Source organism: Amblyomma americanum, chromosome 9, assembly GCF_052857255.1.
Source record: "Amblyomma americanum isolate KBUSLIRL-KWMA chromosome 9, ASM5285725v1, whole genome shotgun sequence".
In the NCBI taxonomy this organism is placed as follows: domain Eukaryota; kingdom Metazoa; phylum Arthropoda; class Arachnida; order Ixodida; family Ixodidae; genus Amblyomma; species Amblyomma americanum.
The window spans coordinates 9,598,689-9,625,866 of NC_135505.1; the positions used below are offsets into that span (position 1 = coordinate 9,598,689).

The 27,178-nt window shown below is 46.1% G+C and overlaps 1 protein-coding gene across 1 annotated transcript in view; it reads right to left on the minus strand.

Moving 5' to 3' along the window:
- The window catches only part of LOC144104976 (solute carrier family 22 member 7-like), a 180,015-nt gene that overhangs the window by 59,198 nt on the left and 93,639 nt on the right, over nucleotides 1-27,178 (minus strand). The window contains exon 4 of the mRNA XM_077638201.1: nucleotides 10,785-11,107. Within this exon, the coding sequence (XP_077494327.1) occupies nucleotides 10,785-11,107 (323 nt within the window). The remainder of the gene's footprint in view (nucleotides 1-10,784; nucleotides 11,108-27,178) is intronic.

A 27,178-nucleotide genomic window follows, 5' to 3' on the forward strand; every position in this document is an offset into this window, starting at 1 on the left:
CATTACTAGATCCCTCGAGAAATGTAGTATTTTGCCAGAGCTCAGTGCCTTCAACTCTGACCTAGCATGTCTTGCTTCAACGTTCAACCATTTTTTCCTTAACATAGGTAATAGTATAGCTGCCACCTTGCAAATCAACTCTTGTACTGTTTTGCCAACTCCGTGCTCTAATACTTTTGCTTACACAGAGATAACAGCTGCCGAAATTGTTGCTGTCGTCCGCCAGATGTCGCTTAATAAAGCTATGGGTCATGACGAAATATCAGTGAACATCATTAAGGACAACATTCATATTTTGTGCCTTCCACTGGAAAAAATATTTAATCAGGCTTTTTTATCGGGTATCTATCCTGAAACGCTCAAGATTGGGAGAGTTGTACCGATCTACAAAAACGACAATCCCAATGATGTAGAAAATTACCGCCCAATCACCATACTGAGTTGCATTAATACGCTCTTCGAAAAACTAATAGCTAAGAGAATACAGGATTTTGTTGAAAAATATGGCATCTTAGCCAGAGAACAGCATGGTTTCCGCAGAGGTCATTCTACAGGCACAGCAGTACACTCAGCAACAGAAATAATTAACCGGGCTTTAAATTCAAACAAGATTATTATAGGCATATTCCTTGACATTAGAAAAGCATTCGACACTGTTAAACATGACATTTTGTTACAGAAACTTGAAAGTTATGGATTTCGAGGACCAGCCATCAATTTTTTCCGTAGCTACCTAACTAACCGCATGCAATTCGTGCAAATCTCAGATCAAAGATCTTCAATGGGGGAAGTTAGGACAGGAGTTCCGCAAGGGTCAGTACTTGGCCCCCTGCTTTTTTCCCTCTTTATAAATGATTTTCCTCGTTTCATTGAGCATGGACAAGCAGTCATGTACGCAGATGACACAGCTCTACTAATACCTCATCAGTCGGCAGAAAAGGCTGAATCACTTGCAAATGATAGCCTCCAAAAAGCAGCAAATTGGTTTAGCACTAACAAACTAGCGCTAAATGTTAAAAAAACAAAGTTCATTGCTTTCACCTCCCGTCGTAAATCTACCCCCGTAGAATGTAGTCTGCATCTCGATGGATTACCAATTGAACGGGTTCAAAGCTACAAATATTTAGGAGTAACTCTTGATGAGAATCTACACTGGGCACCTCATATAGAAAACTTATGCAAAAAGTTAACCTCTGGGTGCTATGCACTAATTAAAGCACAAAAACATTTTGACAAGAACACACTACGAATGATATATTTCAGCGTTTTCCATAACCATTTAATATACTGCATTGAATCCTGGGGTTTCACCTTCGCATCTTACTTAGCAAAAGTTAGCACTCTCCAGAAAAGGGCTGTCAGAATAATATCATATGCACCGAGAGCAATACCATCCAAACCTCTTTTTGATGAATTAAACATAATGCCCTTCACCAATGTACGTGAGTACAAAACGGCCATTTTAGTCCGCCAGATAATTAGCACGAACTCTCCACATCCTTCTTCCATATTCATCTCTCCCAAACGTGACACTAGGCAGGCACAGCACAATAATTTTAATTTACCCATAGCTCACAACATATACGGGCGGCGCTCAATTTCTTTTATCGGGGCTAAAATATGGAATACCGTGCCGTGTTACATGAAATACACGTCCAACTTTGTTTCTAAACTAAAACGCCACTACCTTAACAAGCAATCTGATGCACCAAGCTAAACACGTGTTGTTGCTCATAGCAATGCTCCATATAGTGATTGTTTAACTCTGACAATGTTTGTAATGGATCCATCACTAGCCATAGCGGCTAAGGATCCAGATGACTACACAGCATTTTGTGTATAAATTTCTGCGTGAATAAACGTTCTGATTCTGATTCTGATTCTGGAGAGTGGGCAGATTTGGCAAGGGAGTCCGCTTCTTCATTGCCCTGGACACCGATATGGGCCGGGACCCATGAGACGGATGCGGGTTCCCCTGGAGCACAGTGCGTCGAGCCGCCAAGCAAGGCTGCGGGCGATGGGAGGACCCTTGAATGGCCTCAGGAGGAGCTGGAGGGCTGCCCTGCCTTGGCGAGTAGTAGTAGTAGTAAGTGGATGAAAGGGGAAGAGGAAAGGAAAATGCACGGGCCTGTGACTGGTGTTAAAACACCACAACCACTGCCGGCGTGCAGATAGAGAGAAGGATAGGTAGGGTTCCTGCCTTGGCGAGAGGAGCGGAGCTGTTTTATACAGCTGGTGTGACGTCACTCTGACCGTAGCGCCCCTGGTGAGAGAAGCGGGAGTTAGGCCGCCGTTGGTGGCTACCGCCTCGCCTCGCGACGGCGTGAGATGGGGCCCCGTTTTTACACAGCTGGTGTGACGTCACTCTAGGTCACGTGGTGTGACGTCACGCAGCGAGGTCACGCTAAAGGTCAATGGTGCCTACCACCGCCTCGCCACGGAACGGGCTGAAGTGCGACGTAAAGTAGTATTGTTTCGCAATAAAAGGTTTCTTCAGAAGGTTCGGGGAATCGAATCCAGGGCCCTGATTGTGAGGGAAGCACGCAACCCGTAATCCAGAAAACTGTTTTTTTTTGTCTTTATTGCCTGTGTCTAGAGTTTACAACAGATCCCAAACATGTCCTGCGCTACATTCTCAAACATCAAGAGCGGACATGCGTTTCACTCACGTGAGAAAATCAAAACTGTTTCAAAGAACACAACTCTCCCATCAACTCGATAACTTCATCTCCAGGACATAGTTCCTTGTACACTTCACGCAGCTTAAATATTGTTACGGGGAAATACTATTTACATTTATTTACAAGTGTTGGCGGTTAGAATAAAGAGTTCCTAGCAGGGAGCACCAACACGAACAGGGAGCTGCATTAACCTCTTCTTCTTCGTTCGTCCTTTCACGCGAGAGGCCACTTCGTCTTCCACTGCCACTTCGTCGTACCATGACTCCCGGCGGCACGAGCGCTGTCTCGGCACTAGGCCAGTGGTCTAGAAGCGACGTGGTAGGGCTTGAGGCGCATGACGTGAATATCGGTGGGTGGTCTACTTGGTGAGGATGCAGGCGTATTAGGAGCAAACTTCATACGCGACGTCGGTGACCTGGCGCACCACACGATAAGGGCCATGGTAGGGGGACAAAAGTTTCTCAGAGGCCGACGCGGCGGGAAGGAGACCACAGAAGAACAAGCGACCCCGGTTCGTAGGTAACGAGGTGATGGCGATTGTCGTACAGAGACTTCTGTGCTTGCTGGGACGCTTGGAGCCGACTACGGGCGATTTGGCGAGCGTCTGCAGCTTGAACAATGGCGTCACGGGCGTAGGCGGTGACGGCACGGTCAGCGGATGGGACAAGTGTGTCCAAAGGCAGGACGGCGTGTCTCCCATATTAGAGATAGAACGGAGAGTAACCAGTTGTGTCATGCCGGGAGGTGTAAGCGAACGTCACATAGGGCAAGGCGAGATCCCAGTCATTGTGGTCGGGGGAGACGTACATAGACAACATGTCTCTCTGCTAATGTCCGGCTCAAACGCTCGGTTAGCCCGTTCGTCTGCGGGTGGTATGCTGTGGCAATCTTGTGCTTGGTTGAACATGAGCGCAGGATGTCAACAACTTAAGACATGAAACAGCGTCCGCGGTCCGTGAGTAATTGACGAGGGGCACCTCAGTGTTCGTTGGCAGTGTTCGTTGGCAACTTCGTTATCCTCTCAGATTGTTGCAAAGACCTTATCTTAGGCATGGACTTTCTGCGCCTTCATGGGGCTGTGATCAGCTTTCGGGACAACGTCGTTGCCTTCACCAAAAATCATGGAGACCTTGGTTATGCGCAAGTACCACTGATGCCCTTACGAGTTGCCAATGAGGGGGTGACATTACCTCCGCGATCGTGCTCTCTTGTTGAAGTGCGACGTGGCGCATACCGGCGATGGCGTCGCCGAACGGGCCGTCACCCTGATACTCAGCCGAGGTGTTTCTATAGCTCGAGGACTAGTCAGTTTGGCCAATGGGACTTCAGCGACGAGCGTCGGCAAATTCCGAAAGGCACAACTGTGGCCTTCTTCGATAGCGTCCCAAGTGACCAAGACTATTTCGTGCTGCAACTGGAAGGATCAGTGAGCAAGGCGCCCGCACCCATAGTCGATGTAAACCCAAATCTGTCGTCTTCAGAACGGGAACGTCTTTTGGATCTCATAGATCACTTTCGAGACTGTTTTGCTTCAGAATCGCAGGTTGGCCAAACACCTTTGACCAAACATCGCATTACCACGGATGACGCGATTCGCCCGATTCCACAAAATCCTTACCGTGTGGCTCCGAAAGAGCGCGAGGCTATTCAGCGTCAGGTGGCCGAAATGCTTCGAGACGACGTTATCCAGCCGTCACAGAGTCCCTGGGCTTCCCCCGTGGTACTTGTTAAAAAAAGGACGGCAGCTTACGATTTTGCATTGACTACCGCAAGCTCAATCAAGTAACCAAAAAAGACGTGTACCCCCTCCCTCGCATCGATGATTCCCTTGATCGGCTACGAAATGCACGTTACTTCTCTTCAATGGATTTGAAAAGTGGATATTGGCAAATTGAAGTAGATGAGAGGGATCGGGAGAAGACAGCATTCATCACTCCTGGCGGATTGTACGAGTTTAAGGTTCTTCCATTCGGTTTATGCTCGGCACCAGCAACATTTCAGAGGCTGATGGACACTGTGCTCCCAGGACTCAAGTGGCAAACATGCCTGGTGTATCTTGACGACGTGATTGTGTTTTCGGCAACCTTTGAGGAGCATCTGCGCCGTTTGGTAGCTGTTTTTCAGGCCATACGATCTGCCGGCCTCACACTAAAACCCGAGAAGTGCCACTTTGGTTACGAGGAGCTGCAATTCTTAGGACACGTTGTTAGCCAAGGAGGTGTCCGTCCTGACCCCGAAAAGCTCTCCGCAGTCGCCAAGTTCCCAACACCTACGGACAAAAAAGACGCTTAGTCGCTTCCTGGGGCTTTGCGCCTATATTACCGTCGATTTATTGCTGGCTTCTCACGAGTTGCCTGGCCATTAACTTCACTGACACGCGACAACGCTGTCTTTCGCTGAGATGAAGAAGAGCACCAAGCTTTTAATGAACTCCGGAGACGCCTACAGACGCCACCTGTCCTGGCGCAGTTTGATGACGACGCCCCTACCCTGCTTTATACCGATGCAAGCAATGTGGGTTTAGGTGCTGTATTAGTGGAGCGCCAGGATGGTGTGGAAAAAGTGATTGCTTATGCCAGCAGGACTCTGTCTAAAGCTGAAGCGAACTACTCGGCAACAGAAAAAGAATGCCTTGCAGTTGTATGGGCGGTTATGAAATTCCGCCCTTACTTGTACGCTCGCCCCTTTCAAGTCGTTAGCGACCATCACTCTCTCTGTTGGCTGACGAACTTAGAGGACCCTTCAGGGAGACTCGCGCTTTGGAGCCTTCGGTCACAAGAGTTCGACATGACGGTTATTTACAAATCCGGAAAGAAGCATGCGGATGCTGACTGCCTTTCGCAAGCACCAGTCGGACCCTCCACAATGACCGATGAAGACACTGCTTTTTTAGGAGTCATAGATGACGCGACTCTTTCCCAACAGCAGAGAGAGGACCAGGAATTGCTCCCTCTTATTGGTTTCTTGGAGAAGCGAACTACGGATGTGCCTAAGATTTTCGCCCGCAGCCTCTCGTCATTCTTTCTTCGCAACGACGTAATTTACAAGAAAAACTTCCGTCTTGGGGGGAACACTCATCTACTCGTCGTCCCAGCAGCTCTTCGCACGGAAATCTTGCTAGCGTGTCACGACGAGCCAACCGCCGGCCACCTAAGCTACAACCGCACTGTAGTAGAATGGCTGCACCCTAAGCTACACCCTAAGCTACACCACCTAAGCTACACCCGCACGTTGGCTAGAGTACAGCGCGGATACTACTGGCCAAAACTACCGGCGACAGTGAAGCACTATGTACGGACGTGCGTAGACTGCCAACGTCGTAAATCACCCCCTGAAAAACCAGCCGGTCTACTCCACCCTCTTCAAGTGCCAAAGACACCTTTCAAGCAAATTGGCATGGACCTCCTGGGACCATTTCCGACGTCTACTGCCAGGAATAAATGGATAATAGTCGCCACCGATTATCTAACTCGCTACGCGGAGACGAAGGCTCTGCCCAGGGGTACCGCCGCCGAAGCAGCTCGGTTCTTCGTTGAGAACATTGTCCTCAGGCATGGCGCTCCGGCACTCATTTTAACTGACCGAGGAACTGCCTTTACGGCCGAGCTTTTGGAAACCGTTCTCCGCCTCAGCGGTACCAGTCATCGTAAAGCGACGGCCTATCACCCCCAAACCAATGGATTGACGGAACGCCTCAATAAGACAATCGCAGACATGCTCTGTATGTACGTGGACGTAGACCACAAGAATTGGGACGAAATCCTTCCCTACGTCACGTTCGCCTACAATACGGCACAGCAAGACACCCACCACTCGCATGACGCCTTTCAGCCTTCTTCATGGCCGACCAGTGACAACCATGCTAGATGCCATGCTGCTCCCGAATGCCGACGACAACGATGTCGATCAGGACGCCGAGGAATTCGCACAGCGCGCAGAGGAAGCTCGCCAACTAGCGCGTGTGCGCATCAGAACTCAGCAGGAGGCTTACTCACGACGCTACAATCTTCGCCACAGACATGTCATGTATGAACCTGGCGACAAAGTGTGGGTCTGGACGCCTATTCGCCGTCGTGGACTCTCCGAAAAATTATTACGGCGGTACTTCGGGCCCTATGTTGTGCTGCGACGTTTAACCGACGTCACGTATGAGGTTGTGCCGGACGGGTTATCGACATCCAAGCGACGCCAGCAACAAGTCGACGTCGTCCATGTTGTACGTATGAAGCCGTACTACTCGGACCGATCTTGACCTCCTACTTCCTTTTGTTACCATCGAGACGATGCTTCCTGAGGAGGGGGGGGGGGGCAAATGCCGCATGCAAGAAGACGCCAGATGAAGACTTGGTCTACGAGCGCGAGGCAAGAAGAAGAAGAAGCTGAAGTGCGCAGGGACTTTAAACCGTTTTACCTTCAGCTCTCCTCGGGGTTCTACCGAGTCCTGACAATAGCAAGCATGGGAACAAATTTGTTACCTGTAAGAAAGGTGTGGTATATCTCATCCATTTCGCCTCACAGAGCATGCCAATTCCGTCAGCAGGAAAGAAAATAGAAATGTATCACAACACTGCATTACGTGTAATTGTACACCATTTTTTTGTTAATACGACAGTGCTGTTTGTACATGATGACCCATGCACAAGAGAGATCGCTGAGGCATTCCACATTCTCAGAAAGGGCGATGGATGTGTGAGCAAAACGTCGATTAGCTTGTCAAGCAGGGAAATGAGCTTGCTTCATTGTGGGTCGCGGGGTTGACGATAGCGCACGTGCCTTGGAAATTGGCTTAATGTTTGTTTTGTTTTTTATGGCGGGGAGGGGGGCTATCGCATGTGGGTGATTACAGTACATCTGTGTTTGACGGGACAACCTTACAAGTGTGTGTGTGTGTGTGTGTGTGTGTGTGTGTGTGTGTGTGTGTGTGTGTGTGTGTGTGTGTGTGTGTGTGTGTGTGTGTGTGTGTGTGTGTGTGTGTGTGTGTGTGTGTGTGTGTGTGTGTGTGTGTGTGTGTGTGTGTGTGTGTGTGTGTGTGTGTGTGTGTGTGTGTGTGTGTGTGTGTGTGTGTGTGTGTGTGTGTGTGTGTGTGTGTGTGTGTGTGTGTGTGTGTGTGTGTGTGTGTGTGTGTGTGTGTGTGTGTGTGTGTGTGTGTGTGTGTGTGTGTGTGTGTGTGTGTGTGTGTGTGTGTGTGTGTGTGTGTGTGTGTGTGTGTGTGTGTGTGTGTGTGTGTGTGTGTGTGTGTGTGTGTGTGTGTGTGTGTGTGTGTGTGTGTGTGTGTGTGTGTGTGTGTGTGTGTGTGTGTGTGTGTGTGTGTGTGTGTGTGTGTGTGTGTGTGTGTGTGTGTGTGTGTGTGTGTGTGTGTGTGTGTGTGTGTGTGTGTGTGTGTGTGTGTGTGTGTGTGTGTGTGTGTGTGTGTGTGTGTGTGTGTGTGGTGTGTGTGTGTGTGTGTGGTGTGTGTGTGTGTGTGTGTGTGTGTGTGCATAAATTGATTTCTTACTATCGAATAAAATTCAGTTGTAAGTTCAGCGCCTTCCGTGTAGCTCGTCTCGTCCTCTGTGCGTGCGTGTGCGCGCGTGCGTGTGTGTGTGTGTGTGCGTGTGTGTGTGTTTAGCGCTGGTCTTTAATGCGATGGCAGATGTACAGACCTTTCAGGCTGAATTTTTAAACCTATTACCATAACTGACCAGTGAAGACACTGAAATCCACAAAACCGCGTTGTTTCTTGGCAAATAAAGGCAAAACCTATGCGTTGCTTTACTGCTGCATACCAGTTAGTAGGAGAGTCATTGTAAAGGAAAGAAACAATCTAAATGTAAGAATTAGTGCTTTCGCCCTCAAAGCACGCAAGTATTAAGTGTCCTCCATAATTTTTAGATGATGTCTTGACCGAGCACACTAGTTAGAAGTGGGCATTCGTTAGCCTCCGCTCGCTGTCCCAATCGTTGAAACAAGCCACACAGCAAATAAATTTTCAATGTCTACGAATCTGTCTCCAAGATGGCAAAAATTCATTGAGAGAGAGAGAGAGAAGTTGCTGAAGACTAATGGGGACTCTGCAAGGATGTCGAATTATCTGAAGGAGAACCGGCGGGGCCCTTCCGGACTTCTGAGCTATCTTGTTGCCCGCGGTGAAAGCCCACACTGATGTTTGCCAGTCGGTCAAACATAGGCCTTCAGGAGGAGTAGTGTGCATATGCCCCGAGATTCAGGGGTGTCTGCACTTTGCATAAGACATTATACCGTCGCCTTTATTAATTATTTCACCAACAGACGTTAGCCGCAGACAGGACTGAGTTGACCGGACGAGCTAGGACGCGCAAGGAAGGAGGGACCTCAATGCAAGGAGGACGAAAGCCCACAGCTTGGATGAAGCTAGCCAGGGGCCAGCTAATATAGTTCAGGCGTGCTGTGGTGCCACCAGAGTGGCCAATAGTGTGGCAATATATTTGCGGAGCAGCAGAACAGTTAGGATTTTGTTTACGACATTGCGACACGCAAAAAGGAAACTCAGTGCGCCATTTGGCAGTTCATATCCAGCAGAAGAACCGAAAACTGAGCGAGTTGGTTCATCATTGAAGAAGTTAAAAACAGCGCAGCGATGACGGACAAGAAAGAAGTAGAACAAGCGCTATAGGCCGACCTGGTTGTCAAGAAGAGCGGTGTCAGGACAAAAAACAGAGCTCAGAGTACCAGAATTGACTGCAGAAGAACTGAAAACCGAGCGAGTTGGTGCATCATTGAAGAAGTACAAAAATTGGCTGCGGTTTAGTTGTGGTTAACCCTAGTTGAATTGCGAAAGCCTCGTTTCCTCGGCACGTCGTCTACGCAGCGTCTCATTCCGACGCTCTCGAGAACTCAAACCGGTCTCTTCCGCAGTTGAAGAGTCACTCCGGGACGTAGCACTTCTAGACGCATCTTCGTTACGACGCTTTTCGAGTGGTGCAGCGCGTTCTTCTGGAGTCTCTTGAGCGCGTTCTCTCTTCCTCGCTTCATTCTGTCATTGTTGCGTCTCTTTCGCGTTCTCCATAACGACTACAATGCACTGAGGCGAAGCGCGCGCACACACACACACACACACACACACACACACACACACACACACACACACACACACACACACACACATATATATATATATATATATATATATATATATATATATATATATATATATATATATATACACCCCGCGAGACGACATATCCTCTCCCTCTAACCCAACGCAGCACATCGAGTGCAGCGAGCGGCGACGGCAGCGGCGTCGATGGCGGCGCCGTCTGTTGGAGCGCGGCTGCGGTGTTGCTAGGCGACGGCGGCTCAAGGTCGTTCGTCGGCCACGGCATACGGCTGAAGTGCGTGACGAGCCGAAATGGCTCCCTGGCTGGCGTAGTAAATTTTTCGCTTTAAAACAGCGCTGCGACGACGGACAACAAAGAAGGGCAAGCGCTGGCCAGCATGGTTGTCAACAAGAGCGATGTTAGGACAAAAATAGAGCTCAGTACCAGAAGTGAACTGCAGAAAAACCGAAAACTGAGCGAGTTGGTGCATCATTGAAAAGGTAAAAAAACTGGCGGTGGTTTAGCTCTGGTTAATCCTGGAGTGACGCCATAGCTACAGCTGGCCGAGTCGAACTTGCTCATCAGGTGCTCCGCATCACGTGATCAGCCATTGCACCGCGCGAACCACGTGACCAACGACGTGACAGCGTGGCGGCACCGCCACGCTGAAGGCTCGAAATGCTACCTTAATGTAGCTATCGCTACAAAACAGCGCAGCGACGACGGACAAGAAAGAAGGAGAGCGCTTTTCCTTCTTTCTTGTCCGTCGTCGCTGCGCCGTTTTTTTTTCTTCCTCAATGTCATTCAGCGGATGGTACTCGCGAAGGCTTACGACTATAGTGGTTCTGTTGGTGAAATCATATTTTATAGGAAGAAGTCCTTGCATTACGATTAACGGGTGTAAAGCAGTGTGCCTTTTTACTTTTTCCCTGTTATGTGCCTTCGCATCCAACACTCTCTGTCCGATGGATGGCGCCGAATTCCGCCGACATGAAGGGAATATCGAACGCTGGCGGAGAGAAAACACCCCTTCTAACTGCGTCCTCACCAGGCTGTGCAGAAGACCAGGAAGCGGGGGCCCATGCCACCCGTGAGCAACGAAGCACCCAGGGAGCGCTTCGCAATTTGCACCAGAGCTGCGGCGGCGCTGCCAGGAGTGTTCAGCGCGGCTGCCAAGCGAATGTTCTCGATGCGCTGGTGGACGCGCTCCGTGTCTTCGTCGTTGAACCTTGCGGCGTACAGCGCCACGCGCTCGGCGTCGTCAAAACGCAGGCTCGCCAGCAACCAGTGCGGGGATTCGTCCACCAGGCAGGCGGTGACCAACAGCAGTACAGATGGGAGCAGCAGCGCGGCGTTGAATGTGCTCCACTCCTGCAGGGTAGTGGTTGACGCAAGTCGTTAATTGGAGTTCATCTCAGAGACTGCCATTAAAGCCGAGAAAAGTACAATTTCGGGTGAAATTTTCATCGCAGGTTTGAACGCTGGATTGGCGCACAATGTTTTATGAAGGCATCATCAACAGCACAAGGGTGGCGGTTCATCAACTGTATTGTTTCTGCCAGCAGTTTAGACGGCTGCAACACCGCCCAAAACGACGCAAGCAAGCGATGTAAAGCGAAAAAATGGCCATGGTTAGGCGTGCCCGCCAATCAGCTGCGAAAAATTGTGAAAGCTATGGTCAGGTGAAGTGAAATCAAAGTCAAGTCACATTTTATTTTCAGCATCTCGCGTCTACGACAGCTTCGATGTTGAAGGGGGACAAGCTAAATGTCTAAAAAGGGCTTGACAAGGCCTGCGCCCCGTGCAGTTGGCAGAGCGACGCAGAGCTGACAAGCTACACAATGAGTTACGAAACAAACAAAGGGTTAACAAATGGCAGAAGAACATATATATGCATGTCAACAAATGGTAACCGGTAAAAAAGGTAACCGGTAAAAAGCAAAACGACCCGCCGCGTTGGCTCAGTGGTTAGGGCGCTCGGCTACTGATCCGGAGATCCCGGGTTCGAAACCCGACCGCGGCGGCTGCGTTTTTATGGAGGAAAAACGCAAAGGCGCCCGTGTGCTGTACGATGTCAGTGCACGTTAAAGATCCCCAGGTGGTCGAAATTATTCCGGAGCCCTCCACTGCGGCACCTCTTTCTTCCTTCTTTCACTCCCTCCTTTATCCCTTCCCTTACGGCGCGGTTCAGGTGTCAAACGATGTATGAGACAGATACTGTGCCATTTCCTTTCCCCGAAAACCATTATAAAAGCAAACCGTACAATATGAACCACAACACTTTTGCTTGATGTGTTGCGAAAAGAGACACCGGGTCTTTAGCCTGCTAAACACATGGGCTCAAAAGAATACACGCTCCTGGAAAGCAGTAGTATACATCTAAAATTATAGGCGTCGTTAAGGAATGGAAAGCGAAATTTTTACAAATCTGCGAGGTGCTCACAATTGAATAACGTTGGTAAAGTGTGTCGAAGCATTTGGTGACCGTAAGGTGTGGGTGCGGGCTAGTTGGTAATGCATTGTGAGACCATAGTTTGTTCGGGTGAAAGATATCTGCCATTGCTCCGTGTTTCTTGTGTTATAAGCATAGTGAAAGTATTTGATGGCTGCCAGCTCAGAGATAAGGGTCATTTTTTTATCGAGGTCTGCTAGCATTAGGAAACACAGAGCTGTGCAGTTTAGGCAGCGGCACTAAATTGAGTCCTTGAAATATTTCCCGCTGTTCAAGGTTCGTTTATTACATGTTTATGGTACAAGGTTAGAAAACACTGGAATACAGAAGGAGGTCCCAAAATCAGAGACTGTGCATCATAAGAAGCGTTTCAGGCTATGCGCACTGTTTTCTTTTGTGATTTATGCCCTTTTGTTAGATTTGTAGCAGCTGTAGTGCCCCAGAGTAAGTAGCAATATCTTGATGTGGAAAAATCACACTATGGTGCAGCTGTTTTTGAAGTTTTGCGGTAAGGATACGGCACGACGGGATATCCGGCAATCTCTCTCAGAGGGCGAAAGATCTGATTTAGAAATGCAAAAACATGAAAGCGTCTAGCCCTACAGACAGAAGAGAAATGATTGAGCTACCAAAGATAATAAATAAGGGAAAGGCAGCCGACATAAGGAAGTGTATTATGGACAGAATCGAGCACTGAAATCTAAAGCCTGAAGAAAACTTGTCTGGTCGCGTAGAAGATTCATGTAAAAACAAAGGAACGCCGACGAAAGGTTGTTGTTAAAACGAAGACGTTTCGGCTTTCATACGGAAGCCTTGATCACTGGGCGGAAAGCCCTAAGCACCAAGCTTAAGTGCGTCGCAGTAATCGCCCCAAGCATCTTGAGTACGTAGGCGGGAGATTGCCTGCGTTGTGGTTAAGGGTTTTTTCTGTTGTTGGGATTTCCAGATATCGACGTGACAGCCAATTTCTTTCTCTTGCGATTATTGATGATTCTTCCCAGGCTATACTGTGCGTCGCGGCTTCCACGTGTTCCGCAAGTGCATTAGACGCAATCTTCTTGTTCCTTACGTCGTTCTTGCGGTCCCTCAATCGCCTTTCGAAATTGCCCATTCACTGCAAGAAATTCTCTTGCGTGCCAGCCCTGGACAAGACAAAGATCTTGAAAAGATATCACGAAAAGCGCACACGTGAGATATATGAAGCTTACTTAATTCAAACACGTGTGTAAGCACGTGTGTAAGCACGTGTGTAAACACGTGTGTAAGTGTAAACACGTGCGACACGTGTGTAAGCAGTCCATCCATCAACCTGATGTCTAAGGAGATTGCCTATCTAGACAAGTGATTTTATCTCGCTTTTGAAGTTTTTAACTATTTTACACCGAGTGTTAGCCACGGTTCCCGTTTTTTACCTTACCGCATGCCCATCTTCCATCCTTCACCTGCGTCTTGTTTGCTTTGTCTCATGTCACCCTTCCCATAGGCATCGTTTCTTGTTAAAACTTTTGTAACTTTCACAGCTTTTAAGATTTTATCGCTTTTATCCGGCCCTTTACACCACCCCTGACGTTGACTCAGCTGACAGCTTGCTGCGAGACTATTTATGTGTGTGCACCTTTAGAATAAACATCAGTTGTAAATCAGCGCCTGTGTCGTACGTTCCTCTGTTCGTCCCGTGTTTCGCGCTGTTCCCTTTTTCGCGAAGAAAGTGCGCGTGTTGTCATGGGTGTTAGTGCGACGCTATACACGCATTGTTTAACATTTGTTAGCATTTAGTCGCATGAACCATATATCGCACCAGTTAGATATGCTTGTAACATCTTCATGAAGCTTAATAGAATAAGTGTGGTCAGTTATTTTGCGATAAACGACGCAGTCATCTTCGAGAAGCCTAATAGATATATAGGAAATGCATTTAGGAAGGTTGGTAATGTAGATAAGGAAGTGAAGAGGTCCCAGTACAGATCCCTGGGGTACATCCGATGTTACGGAAATGTGAAAATATGAACAGTCGTCAGCAGAAACGTACTGAGTTTGATTTGATAGAAAGCTTTTATTCCAGTTTAGAACATTTAGATCAATGTCAAGCATGCTAAGTTTAAAAATTAGGACATCATGTGAAATAGTATCGAAAGCTTTCGCAAAGTTTAAAAACACGCAGTCTACATCGAAGCTCATGTCAGCATGGGTAAATAGGTCATTAGTAAACCATTAAGTTGTGTTTCGCATGAGAACGTCTTTCTAAAACCGTGTTGTTCAGCCGCAAAGAAGGAATTACACTCAAGGAAATTGACGAGATTAGAATATATAACATGCTCCAAAAGTTTACATCGAATACTTGTGTGCGATATAGGACGATAGTTATTGGGGCAATGAGTGTTACCTGATTTAAAAACCCGAACAACCTTGTCAATCCTCCAATCGCTTGGGAGTACTGAGGAACCTAGAGGCTGTGAAAAAAGCATCGAAAGCATAATTGCAGAATACGGTTGAGTAATTTTGAGCATTTTACAATTGATTGAATCGCCACCCGATGAAGAAGATATCTTCAGGCTTTCAATCAACTTTGATATGCCGGCCCAATCTATAGAAATAGAATTCATTGGCAAGAGCAATTAGGTACAAACGGAAGAGGAGTGGGAGCACTTTTCAGGAAGACGGAAGAAAATACATCATTTAAAACAGAGCACCACTGGTTCCGAGTGATCGGGACATTGTCAGAACGGGCTAGTTTGATTACTTTGCTTTCTTTGCCACCAACAACATTCCAGAATTTGCGTGGATTAGTTTGTAGAAGTGATGGAAGGGTGGTATCAAAAAAATCTTTTTTTTTTTGCATTTTTGACTGCGATAACGTATTCTTCGTCAATGCGCTGATATGCAGTCCAAAGTTCAGGAAAGTTAGTTGCTTTGGCGTGACGAAAAATACGTTTCTTTTTGTTGCGTAGGCGGCGTAGAGTTCCAGTAAACCACGGTGAGGCAGAATTTGAAACAACCTTTCTTTCAGCACATGGCGATCTATTAGTGTAAGAAGTTTGTGCTTGTACAATAACCAGTTCTCTTCAACGGTACGTTTAGAAAAGTTTAGTGTGTACTCAGGAATGAATGATTCTAGTTCAGCTGTGATAAATGTGATGTCGGCGGCATTGTAATCACATATAGTTTTCACGACTTTCGTAGAACAAATTTTCTTCTTAATTTCCACGTGGAGAAGCGAGTGGTCACTGAATTTCTTTATGCACGTTGGAGTAGAGACCAAATCAGAAGCTGTGGTAAAAAGAGGTCTAAAGTATTGGAGGAGCTACTGGTAGTGCGTGTGGGTTCATGAATCAGCTGTGTTACCTTGAAATCAGCGGAGATGTCTAAAAAATGGATGCATTCCGAAGATGGCTGCTTAAGAGAGGGAACACTAGTTTTCCACACTATACTTGGAAAATTGAAATCACCCAGTAAGAATAAATGTGAGTTTGGGTATCGGACAATTAATTTGTTAAGGACATCATGAAGATCAGTGCAGAAAGTAGCTGGTGAGGATCAGGACCCATAACAAGCACAAAAGATAAGGTCGCCTGTCGGAAAAGCTACATGAGTGTAAACTATTTCTAGCGGTGAATCAATTGGGATTGCGAAATAATTTACAACGGAGTTCACGGCAATGAGTACACATCCGCCAGCACGAAAATCGCGATCGAATCTGTAAGTCATATATGTTTTTTCACAGTCTAATATTTCACTATTTTTTATTTTCGCTGAGAGCCACAGTTCAGTAAGTACAGATATACCAGCTGAGCATGCGACGATATGGGACGACAGTGATGTGCGTTTGTTGGCGATACTTCGAACATTCGCGAAAAGAAGCAATATGCAGTTTGTTTGCCTTCGAGCATGTAATAGTTATGCTGAACCTGAATCCGAAGAGGGTGAAACCAGCGATCTGTTGCCTGTTTTGGGTTCAGTCGCGCTCCTTGGTGGTCCAGCCGCCGCGGTGGCTGAGTGGTTATGGCGCTCGGCTGTTGGCCCGAAAGACGCAGGTTCGATCCCGGCCGCGGTGGTCGAATTTCGATGGAGGCGAAATTCTAGAGGCCCGTGTGCTGTGCGATGTCAGTGCACGTTAAAGAATCCCAGGTGGTCGAAATTTCCGGAGCCCTTCACTACGGCGTCCCTCATTCCCGGAGTTGGCTTGGGACGCTAAACCCACATAAACCAAACCAAACCTTGGTGGTCCGATCTCGCATACTTCGTCTGTGGTTGCGCTATAGACGTAGCACTTGTTACCTATGATTAGTATATTATGTCGCAAAGAATAGGACTGACCGCTAGCCTTTCCAAAGTCATTTAGTGCTTTCCTCGATAGACGGGTAGCTTTGCAAAAATCTTCGCCGATTGAAACACCCTCTCCTTTAAACTTTGCTTTTTGGGAAAGTATGTATCTCTCATTTTAAAGGATGCAAACTTGGCAATAACAGACTATGTTTGCAGGCATTAAATGTGCGTAATCAATGAGCTCTATGAATTGCGACTTCCGAGGAATTCATGTTGAGACGCTTATAAGAAAATATGGGCTACTGATTGTAACCACGTCTCTGATAAGCTGGCCGAGATTCCACAGAAAATCTTTTCGCGTTTTGATTGGTCCTCCAGAACGTCTAGTCTTGATGCGAGCACAGCGTTTTCATTTGAAATTGCTTCTTGGACTGCGCTAGTAATATCTGTTTTTGAAGGCGTATTTTCAAGTGACTCAATCGCGGCTTCCACGGCAGCCACTCTGTTGGATAGGTCGGACACAGTGTCAGTACGAGATTCATGTTTGACCTTAAGTTCCGCTATGGCATTCATCATTTCAGTATGACACGCGTCAAATTTGGACGACAAAACAGCTATGGCGGCCATAACTTCACTGTGCTGATGATCGGCGTTTCCAGGACCTGGATTTAAATCCACGTCCCCGGAAAGTGATAACAACATAGCAACAGGCACACAATAGTTAAGAGAGGCAACCAGCACTTGTGGGCAAGGGAAGAGCAGCATAAGACATTGTTTGTACGTTTGCAAAATAGCGATTCAGACTGACTAACCTGCACAAGAAAGCAGAAAGAAGTTCTAGCCAGCAACTGCATGGTAGCTCCTCTACCGTGCCCACTGGAAGCGCCTTGGAGAGACCAGTTGCTTAAATCTGGCCGCTGCAGTGCTGCCGCTGGCGGTAGCGTTGATGTCCAACTAGACACGGGAAAGAAGATGTCTTCGGTGATGAGATAACGAAGGCTGTTTTTGGCTGTTGGGGGTGGTAGATGCAGCAGGAAATCTGATGCAGATGTAGACGTGGCACACATGTCAGACAGTAAAAGCCATGAGCCGAACAGCAAACTGCACAAGAAAGCAGAAAGGAGCTTTAGCCAGCAACCACATGGTAGCTGCTCTGCGGTGCCCACTGGAAGCGCCTTAAAGGGACCAGTTGCTTAAATCTGGCCGCTGCAGTGCTGCCGCTGGCGGTAGTGTCGATGTCCTACTAGTCACGGGCGTGAAGATGGCGTCTTGGGTGATGAGATAACAAAGTCCCACCTTGACACCCCAAACAAAGCAAATTTCGTTTTTGGGTGTTGGGGGAGGTAGATGCAGCAGGAAATCCGATGCAGATGTAGACGTGACACTCGTCTCCGGCGGTGAAAACCATGAGCCGAACAGCAAACTGCACAAGAAAGCAGGATGGAGTTCTAGCCAGCAACCGCATGGTAGCTGCCCTCAAATGCCCGTGCCCATGGGTTTTATTGTAGTTTAGAAATAAAACCACAATTAAATAATAGGTAAGCATTGTATACATGTAATTACTAATTGAAGCGTTACCACATCGCACCTCAAGCCGAATTCTAGGCCCAACATGACACCCAAAACAAAGCAAATTCCGTTTCGGACGTATCTTGAAAGGTTAACTCGACAACGGGTAGACGTGCATCGTAATTTTTCTGATGGATGGCGCTAGGCGTCGATCGCTGCGCTTGGTGGAAAAGTTATGTTACTCTTCTGAACCGCTCAGGGTTTTCTTCACTGGCCTCGCTGGATGCGGAAAGACTTTCGTTTACGCATGATCAATAAAGCTAACGCTCGTTACTTCAACGTGACGGTGGCGGCCTTTTTTTGTAGCGAGATCTACACTGAGCACCCAGTCAAGCATTTCGCGGTACATGGGAGAGACCAGTTGTGCGCATGCACCATTACTATGGCAACCGGAGATGAGCAAGGTGCAGCGTACGCCCACTCCACGGTTAGGGTGGCTAGATGGGGAGTTGTGAAGACCGCGGCGCTTTCTCTCGGCCGCACGTGACCCCTCTGCGCACCGATGCCGCTAGGGGGAATGTGGCGCTGCTACTAGCGGCGCGGTAAGCTCAGCCGCTCAGTCGCGTCGGTCTTGCACACGCCGTAGCAGTTAGTCAGTTCAGTTCGTTTCCTCGCCTGTATTGGAGTGTCTGCGGCGTTTTCTCATGCGAGGGCGAGATGGCTTCAACAGCAAAAGTGGCTGTGGAAAAAGTTGAAGTGGCAGTAGACCATCACAGCTATGCTGTACGACACAGCGATGCGCAGCTGATTTATTATATTGCAGGCTATGTGGCTAGGAAGCAAGTTTCTACAAATCATTGTGAAGCTTGCAGAGCAGCATGTCTCTCCGATAAAGGCAACATTACCAAAGAACTTCCAGGTGAGGAAACTAATGAGTGGCACCTTCCGGGCCTTTTATACCCGTCAGTATTATTTTACAATCTTATCAACGTCCTTGAAAACAAACTTACACATGCGCTCAGCTGAAAGCGCTGGCATGCCGAAGCTGCGGAAGAGATTCTACAGTCAATTGGTGATGTGCCAAAAATTGGTTGTTCTGAGCATTCTGTTGCGCTGACAGCATCGGTTGTACGTCTTTATTGTCCCACAAAGATTCGCTTTTTGCTTAAGGGTACAAATCAGGAGGACAGTGAGAAGAAAAGTCAAACACTGAAACCTTGTCTGTTGTAGGTAAAATTCTATAAATGTTTTACCGCTCACTTGTAAATAAACGATTTCAATGCCAGATGTGTTGCTTCATTGTCTAGAATCGTCGAAGATTGCTTACAAGCAGGGACCCCGGAACTCTTTTTTGAGTCAGGCGGCAAGACTTAGAGCTTATTTTGATATTTATTTAATGCTCATTTACGCAACAAATTTTATATTTTATTATTATGTATTTTTCAAAGTTCAAAGGGCGATGCAAACTGTCACTTTGTGGTGACGACGCTCCATCAGTCAGGAAGACAATGAAAAAACTTCCAAATCAAACTGTTTAAGGGGCTGACTCGCGCCCACTAAGAACTGAATAACTCGGCGGCGGCGATAGCCACAAGCGCGATCGGAGGTCATCGGACTAAATGCCTGCAGTACTTAAGTTAAGGAACGAAAAGCAACTACAACAATCTGGAAGAATGTGGATGCAATTGCTCGTGGCCACGATGAATGGAGATAAGTCTGGTCGCATCTCGCATCTCTTTTGGGGAACATTCCTCTCAAACTGTTTTTGTTGACTCTGGCGTCCCTCAGGGCTCAGTGCTTGGGCCACTCTTGTTTATCATTTACATTAACGACATCGTGAAAGACATTCCAGTTAATATTAAACTATACGCGGATGACTGTGTGCTATACTTCGAAATTAAAAATATGTCAGATCAGATGAAACTTAATGAGGCTTTTCAGAAAATTAGTGCCTGGTGTGATGCATGGCAGATGCCTATCAACTTTCAAAAAACCGTGTATATGAGAATCACTCACAAGAAAAGTCCACTGATGTTCCAATATTCATTTGACAACAATATTCTTTCCGAAGTCTCACACTACAAATATCTAGGGCTATGGATTACTAAAAACCTTGACTGGACTAAACACATTGATCAAACTGTAAATAATGCAAACCGTAAACTTTTTTTTTCTTAGGCGTGCATTGAGACTTTCCACACCCCGAGTTCGGCTTCTAGCGTATAAATCGATTGTCCTTCCAATATTAGATTATGCGGCAATAATTTAGGATCCATTCACCAAAACAAACGTAAACAAAAATGAAAAAATACAAAAGAAAGCAGTACGTTTTGTTTACAATAGCTATGGACGCACATCAGTAAATGACCTCTTAAACATGGCTGCTTTAATATCTATAACCGAAAGGAATCGCGTTCCTCGACTAAAGTTCTTATACCAATTGGTCAAAGGTCATTTTAAAATTAACATTGATGGACTAATATCTTTCTCTTCAGGTTATTCTACAAGACAACGTCACAATCTTACAATCACCCCTTTCACCCAGCGTAATAACTGCTTTAAATATTCTTTTTTTCCGCGAACAGTAACGGAGTGGAATCAACTTACTAACGACGAAGTCTTACAGCTATCTGTAACATCATTCATCGGCAACCTCAGTGCACAATAATGTCCTCTGTCATGCATTCCCGGTTCCCATTTTTGAACTGAATTTAATATTGTGATCGTTTTGGTGCTCTTTCTTCATTTAATTAATTCCCTGTTTACCATGTTCACTGATGACTTGATAGTAGTGTATTTATATGCCCCAAACCTTAGTGTACTTCTTTGTTGTGTTACGTCATTGAGCCTTTCATTTTTGCTGTTGTGTTTTGTTGCTTATTATTAATTTGTGGCCTTTGTACTTTTTTTTCTCTTAATATTTGCACTTACCTATTTTCTGTATGCTCACCCTGCGAAAATCCCTTCCTGGGATTGCAGTATAAATAAATAAATAAATAAATAAATAAATAAATAAATAAATAAAAAAACAACGATAAGCCGCTTATTAGTGGTTTTGAGTTCGACCGAACAAACCGTGCAAAAATTCACGGCAATATAAAACGAATTGAGATGGGAAGCTTTACGCACGAGGAGTGATCAACTGCAATAAAAACATTTGTGCACAGTTTGTTTAAATTTTTTTAATCATGATCATGTACATTGGTCAGACAGTCGACTGCTGTTGGGACATGACTCGTTTAGGTTACTCATATACGAAATGCTTTAGAACTGGGTATATGAAGTCAAGTAGGTGAGCCCCACTGCGCTTTTGCATAAAAGAATCCTAGAACAGAAGTGTTTCAATTGTCAGCAATCTGATCCAACTGGCAGTAACTGGAGACGGGGGCGCTGCCCCCTCTGGAAAAATGTTGGGACCCCCCCCCCCCCCCTGTTTTGGGTCCCTACTTACATGAGCGTCAAAAGGGCATACATGCTATAGGTTCGCAGGCGGCGACAAAAACTAGTTTGTGTGTTGGGACGACGGCAGTTTTGAGGTCCTGTGTCCTGTGGCACGCAGTGGGCTGATAAGCACGCCAGCGATGGCCTGTGCTTACTTTCCCCGCTCCTTCTAGGTGCAGTTCGTCAGACTTTGGAGCTTGCAGTTGTTGGATCCCTCCAGCCACTGTGTCCCGTGCGAAGCATGCACCTTCGAGCCAGGTCCTGGTACTACACTGCTGCTTTCCGGGCGTCCTGCGGTGGAGCCTTTCCGGTCTTCAAATCAGCAGTTAGGCGACAGCGCACCTCGTCCCGCGCAGCTTGTGCAACACCTCCGACCGTACCTTCAAGCATCACGGCTTTCCCTAGGTGAGCCATCTGAACATCGGAACCACCCCTGTACATTCTGCGCATGCGTGTAATTCTGTTGAAAAGCCAGCGTGGAGCGGTGCACCCTTCAGTGGGCTCGGCAGCACGCCAGCGATGGCCTGTGCTAACTTTCCCCGCTTCTTCTTGGTGCAGGTAATGAACCCTTTACGCTAAGCCAACTAGCCACCGTGCGCTCTTGGTGCTGCCAGGCCCGCGGCGTTTTTGCTCTATTTTGTTGCTGTTAAAGCTTCTCATGCTAGCCGGTTACATTGAATCAAATCCCGGTCCTAACGAACAGATTCTTAGTGTTTTGAAAGAGCTGCAATGTGGTCAGACGGTAATGCTAGAGAGACTAAAGTCAATTGAAATGAAAGTGGTCGATCATAATAAAACATTTGGCGAAATTAAGGCGTGACTAGATCAAATTGAGACAGCTCGTGCAGGTATTGATGGCATGAAGAATGAATTAGGAAAACTGCATGAGATAAGCACTGAAAATACCGCACAGATCAATGTACTGTCTGCCGGAATAAACGATGCAGAAACCCGATATATAAGAAACAATATTTTGTTCTATGGCATCGAAGATAATGATAAAGAAACATGGCTTGGTTATGAGAACGTCATCATATCACATTGCAATCAGTATTTAGATATCCGTATACAACCCCGCGAAATTGAGCGCGCGCATCGTATTGTGTCTTACCAAAGTGGCAAACGCAGGCCTATAATCGTGAGGTTTGCTCACTTTAAAGTCAAACAGCAAGTCCTGTCTTCCGCTCGGAAATTTAAAGACATAGGATACGCCGCCGCTCAAGATCTCGCTCCAAGCACGCGCCTTGCCCAGAAACGCCTCATTGAGTTTGGAAAGTCCCGAAAAGTGCGTGACAAGTTACGACATGAAAAGCTTGTCAGAAGTCAAAAATCATACTATTTCGTCCACACTTCCAACCAGGTCGTTGAGGAATGCTCGTAGCCATTATTAAAACCAAAATGTAGTCCGCGTTCACCAAATCGTCACCCTTTATCATTTCTGCTTGCTAACATTCGGAGCGTTATTCCCAAGCGTGATTCCTGGTGCTGTCTAATAGGTTCATCTTCATGCGATGTCTTGCTACTAACTGAAACATGGCTTACCACATCCGTTCACGATACCGATATTCTTCCGTTTCTCTCAGATTTCGACATATTCCGAAAGGATATACCGTTGATATCAGCGGTGGGGCTATACTAATCGCCCCCAAACGGGATCTGCATTGCTCGCCTATCAACCTTTCATCTCAAATGGAAATGATTTGGCTTCGATGCGATGCTACGCACCCGACCACCCTCATTGGTATTTGCTATAGGCCCCCTAGTGCTGATAGTTCTTTCACCCCATTATTCCATGACGTCGTGAATACTTTAACAAAAACATTTCCAAACAGTCCTGTTCTTCTGTTTGGTGATTTTAATTTTCCTACCATACATTGCTTTGATCCTGCCTCTTCATTGTCTAAATGTATCCTGGCTAGAGATTTCTTAAACACATGTATAATATTTGGCTTAACGCAGCTCGTCACTGATCCCACACGCGTTACTGATCACTCGTCTAACATTTTAGATCTCGTAATAACTACGCATCCTGATAACTTAACTCCTATCACCATGTTACGCGATTTGAGCGACCATCTGACGATACATACTTGTTTTCATTGCAACAAACTAAAGAAACAAAAAATAAAAAACACAAACGCTTTATGATAAATGGGACTAAGTCGCATGAATCGCGAATTGTCAGAATACTTCGGCACGTGCGCAGCTATTTTTTCACAAAATTCTCTCGAGTCTAACTGGTTACGTTTCAAAACAAAGGTGCATCGACTTATACGTGTGTACATTCTCACTATTACAATAACTGAAAGAATAACGTCCCCATGGTTTAATGTAACCCTAAAGCGACTAAATAACAAGAAAAAACGCGTTCCGGTCGGTCAAAGCAACTAAGTCTCCTTGCGTATGGCAGAAGCATTACGCAGCCGCGAAAGAATATGACAGACTTACCGCGCAAGCTAAACAGAAGTTTTTTTCCACCACTCTACCATCCATGCTGCAGACTAAGACAGTATACTGAGGGGCCAGTTGGTCAGACGTATTATAAACAAAAACGTAGCATATGGACGGGACGAAGAAGGGCGAAGACAGGACGGTTGCTACACTTACAACTCAATAGAATAAAATGCGACAGCAAACCACACCCCATCCCAGAGCAACAACACGCATGCACATGACAACACGCATGCGCAAAACAAGGTAAAAACAAACTGATAATCTTAAAACGTGTGGAAAAAGAGCAAAAAAAAAAGTAAAGGGAAAGAGCGATAGATGATCAAAGGTGCTAAGAAAACTCAAGAGCGTTTTAAAAACTTGTTGCTCTGGGATGGGGCGTGGTTTACCCTCTCATTTTATTCAGCTGTAAGAGTAGCAACCGTCCTGTCTTCGCCCTTCTTCGTCCCGTCCATATGCTACGTTTTTGCTGCAGACTAACCCACAGCGATTTTGGAACACTCTCAGCCCTTATCATCGTAATGAGATCACGCTTAATAGTTCTGAAACTCCTATTACTAGCACTGAGGTTGCAGATTGTCTAAACGCAGCATTTAGTTCGGTTTTTACTAATGAACCACTTGACAGTTTTCCTGATCCGCCATACTTCGCTCATCCTCTCATGTAAAACATCACATTTGTTCCCATCGGCATTGTCAAAATAAGTGAATCACTGAAAAACTCGTCATCCACTGGTGTGGGCGGTATAAACGCGAAAGTGCTGAAATATACCAAACATACGTGCAGCCTTTTCTTATCACTCATATTCCAGGAATCAATCAACACCGGTTTACTTCCACATGACTGGCAGGTCGGCAAGGTCATCCCAGTCTTCAAGAATGGAAGCCGATCATCACCGAGTAACTACCGCCCCATTTCCATAACTTGCGTCTCTGTTCCGGCGTCCAACAACGAACACGCAGCGTGAAAGCAACCAGAAGAACGTTTATTCGGGAGTGCTTCCCAACATATATAGTGTACCGGCGGCTGCATGATAACAGCCACGTGTTACAGATAGCATGCTGGCCAGGGCGCATGCATAGAGCGCATGCGCGTCAGGAGACAAGCTTTGCGTGAAGAATTACATGCCAATTTCTTTGTTATGTACGTCCAGTAAGGTGTTAGAACATTTTATTTTCAAGCACATAAGTTCATTCCTAGAGGGAAGCGGTTTTTTTATTGAAAGCCAGCACGGGTTTCGGCAAAGCTTGTCGACAGTGACGCAGCTTATTCATATCACAAATGAAATTATGATGTCACTAGACAATAATGGACAGGTAGATTTAATTTTCATTGACTTCGAAAAAGCGTTTGACCGGGTATCGCATGGCAATCTTTTGTTAAAAATAAGGTGGTGGTTAAATAATCGGCAAGTAGTACAATGGTTAGATTCCTACCTTACACAGCGGCATCAGTTTGTTCAGATACCTGAATCTCACTCCACAAAAGTGCCGGTACTTTCAGGAGTTCCCCAGGGCTCATTCCTTGGGCCGCTTCTCTTCCTTATTTATTTGAACGACCTGTCCTTCAACTCACACATACGCTGTCGGTTCTTCGCCGACGACTGTGTTATATACCATAGTATCGCATCAGTCGAAGACCAGACACTCCTAGCCGAATACTGAACAGCAGTTTCCAGCTGGTGTTATACTTGGCAAATGGGTATAAACAGTTCAAAATGCGGAAAAATGACAGTAACACGAAAGAAACAACCGCTCCAATGCACATACAAAATAAATGGCCTTCCGATCAACTCAGTGACTCAGGTGAAATATCTTGGGGTAACCATGACATCCAACCTGAACTGGAGCGTACACATCCAGTCCATTGTCTCAGCAGCGTCCAAAAAACTTCGATTATTAAAGCACCGCCTAAAGCATTGCACGAGCAAAACTAAACTGACAGCATACACATCACTTGTGCGTCCAGTGCTCGAATACGCCGACGCTGTATGGGATCCGCACACAAAAACGGATATAAAAAATCTTGAAGGCGTCCAGAGGAAAGGACTCCGGTGACAGAAACGACCTCTCTAACTATCGTCCAATATCGATACTTCCCGTCTTCTCAAAATGTCTAGAAAAGGTGATGTTTAAACGTATTGCTAGCTTTAGTAAAAAACACAACGTAATAACTACATGTCAGCATGGTTTCAGAGAAGGCAGGTCAACAGAGAGCGCCCTTCTTGTGCAGAAAGAATTAATACTGGAATCATTTGAAAAGAGGGAGCTTGTTCTGGGCATATTCGTTGATTTTTCAAAAGCGTTCGACCGGATAAACTATGAGACTTTAATAGCCAAGCTAGACATATACGGTTTTCGGGGCGTCTTTCTTCAGTTAATCCGATCTTACTTAACCTTCCGTTGTCAGCAGGTCAAGATTGACAATCAGCTTTCCGATATACAGGCTCTACGAGCTGGTGTTCCTCAAGGCAGCATATTGGGTCCACTGCTATTTAATCTTTACATAAATGATGTTACTAGTCTAGATAACAAATGCACATTTTTAATGTATGCTGATGACATCAGCCTATTTTTTAAATCAACTAATGTATATGATCTCTTTGGGCAGGCGAATCAGTGTTTGCTTTCCCTCCATGAATGGACAGCCATTAACTCATTGAAAATTAATACCAAAAAAACCAAAGCAATGCTTTTCCGTCCCAAAAATAGGATCATTGATTTCCTGGGATTATCGCTGTGGCTAGGTTCGGTAAAAATTGAGCTCGTCCCGGAATTTAAAAGCCTTGGAGTGTATTTTAATGAACATTTATCATGGAATAAACATGTAGATACTACGATTATCAAAATAGCTAAGGTAGTGGGTATTCTTTCCAGGCTTCGGTATTGCTTACCGCAATCTGTAAAAAAAATTATCTTTCAGTCCCTATTTTCTTCTGTTATAGGATACTGCTTTTTGGTTTGGGGGACCACCACCTTTTCGAATGTTAGCAAGCTTCATAGATTACAAAAACGAGCCCTTAGAATCATCGTCAACGTTTCTCGAGACGCACCAACAGAAGCGATTTTTTGTAAATTGAATATAATTCCTATCCCGCAGCAATATGAACAAACTTTATTAAGGCGCTACAGGACTACAGCCATAAACACAGCTATCTTCTTCAAGGAACTCTACAGACTTGAACGCAAGTCTCACAATTACAGCACTCGTACAAAAAATCATTTCGTCATTCCAGAAACCCGAACAAATTACGGACGGCAGAGCATTAGTTACACCTTGCCTCTTCTTCTAAACACAATTCAATAGTTACAGTGTGCAGATAACGC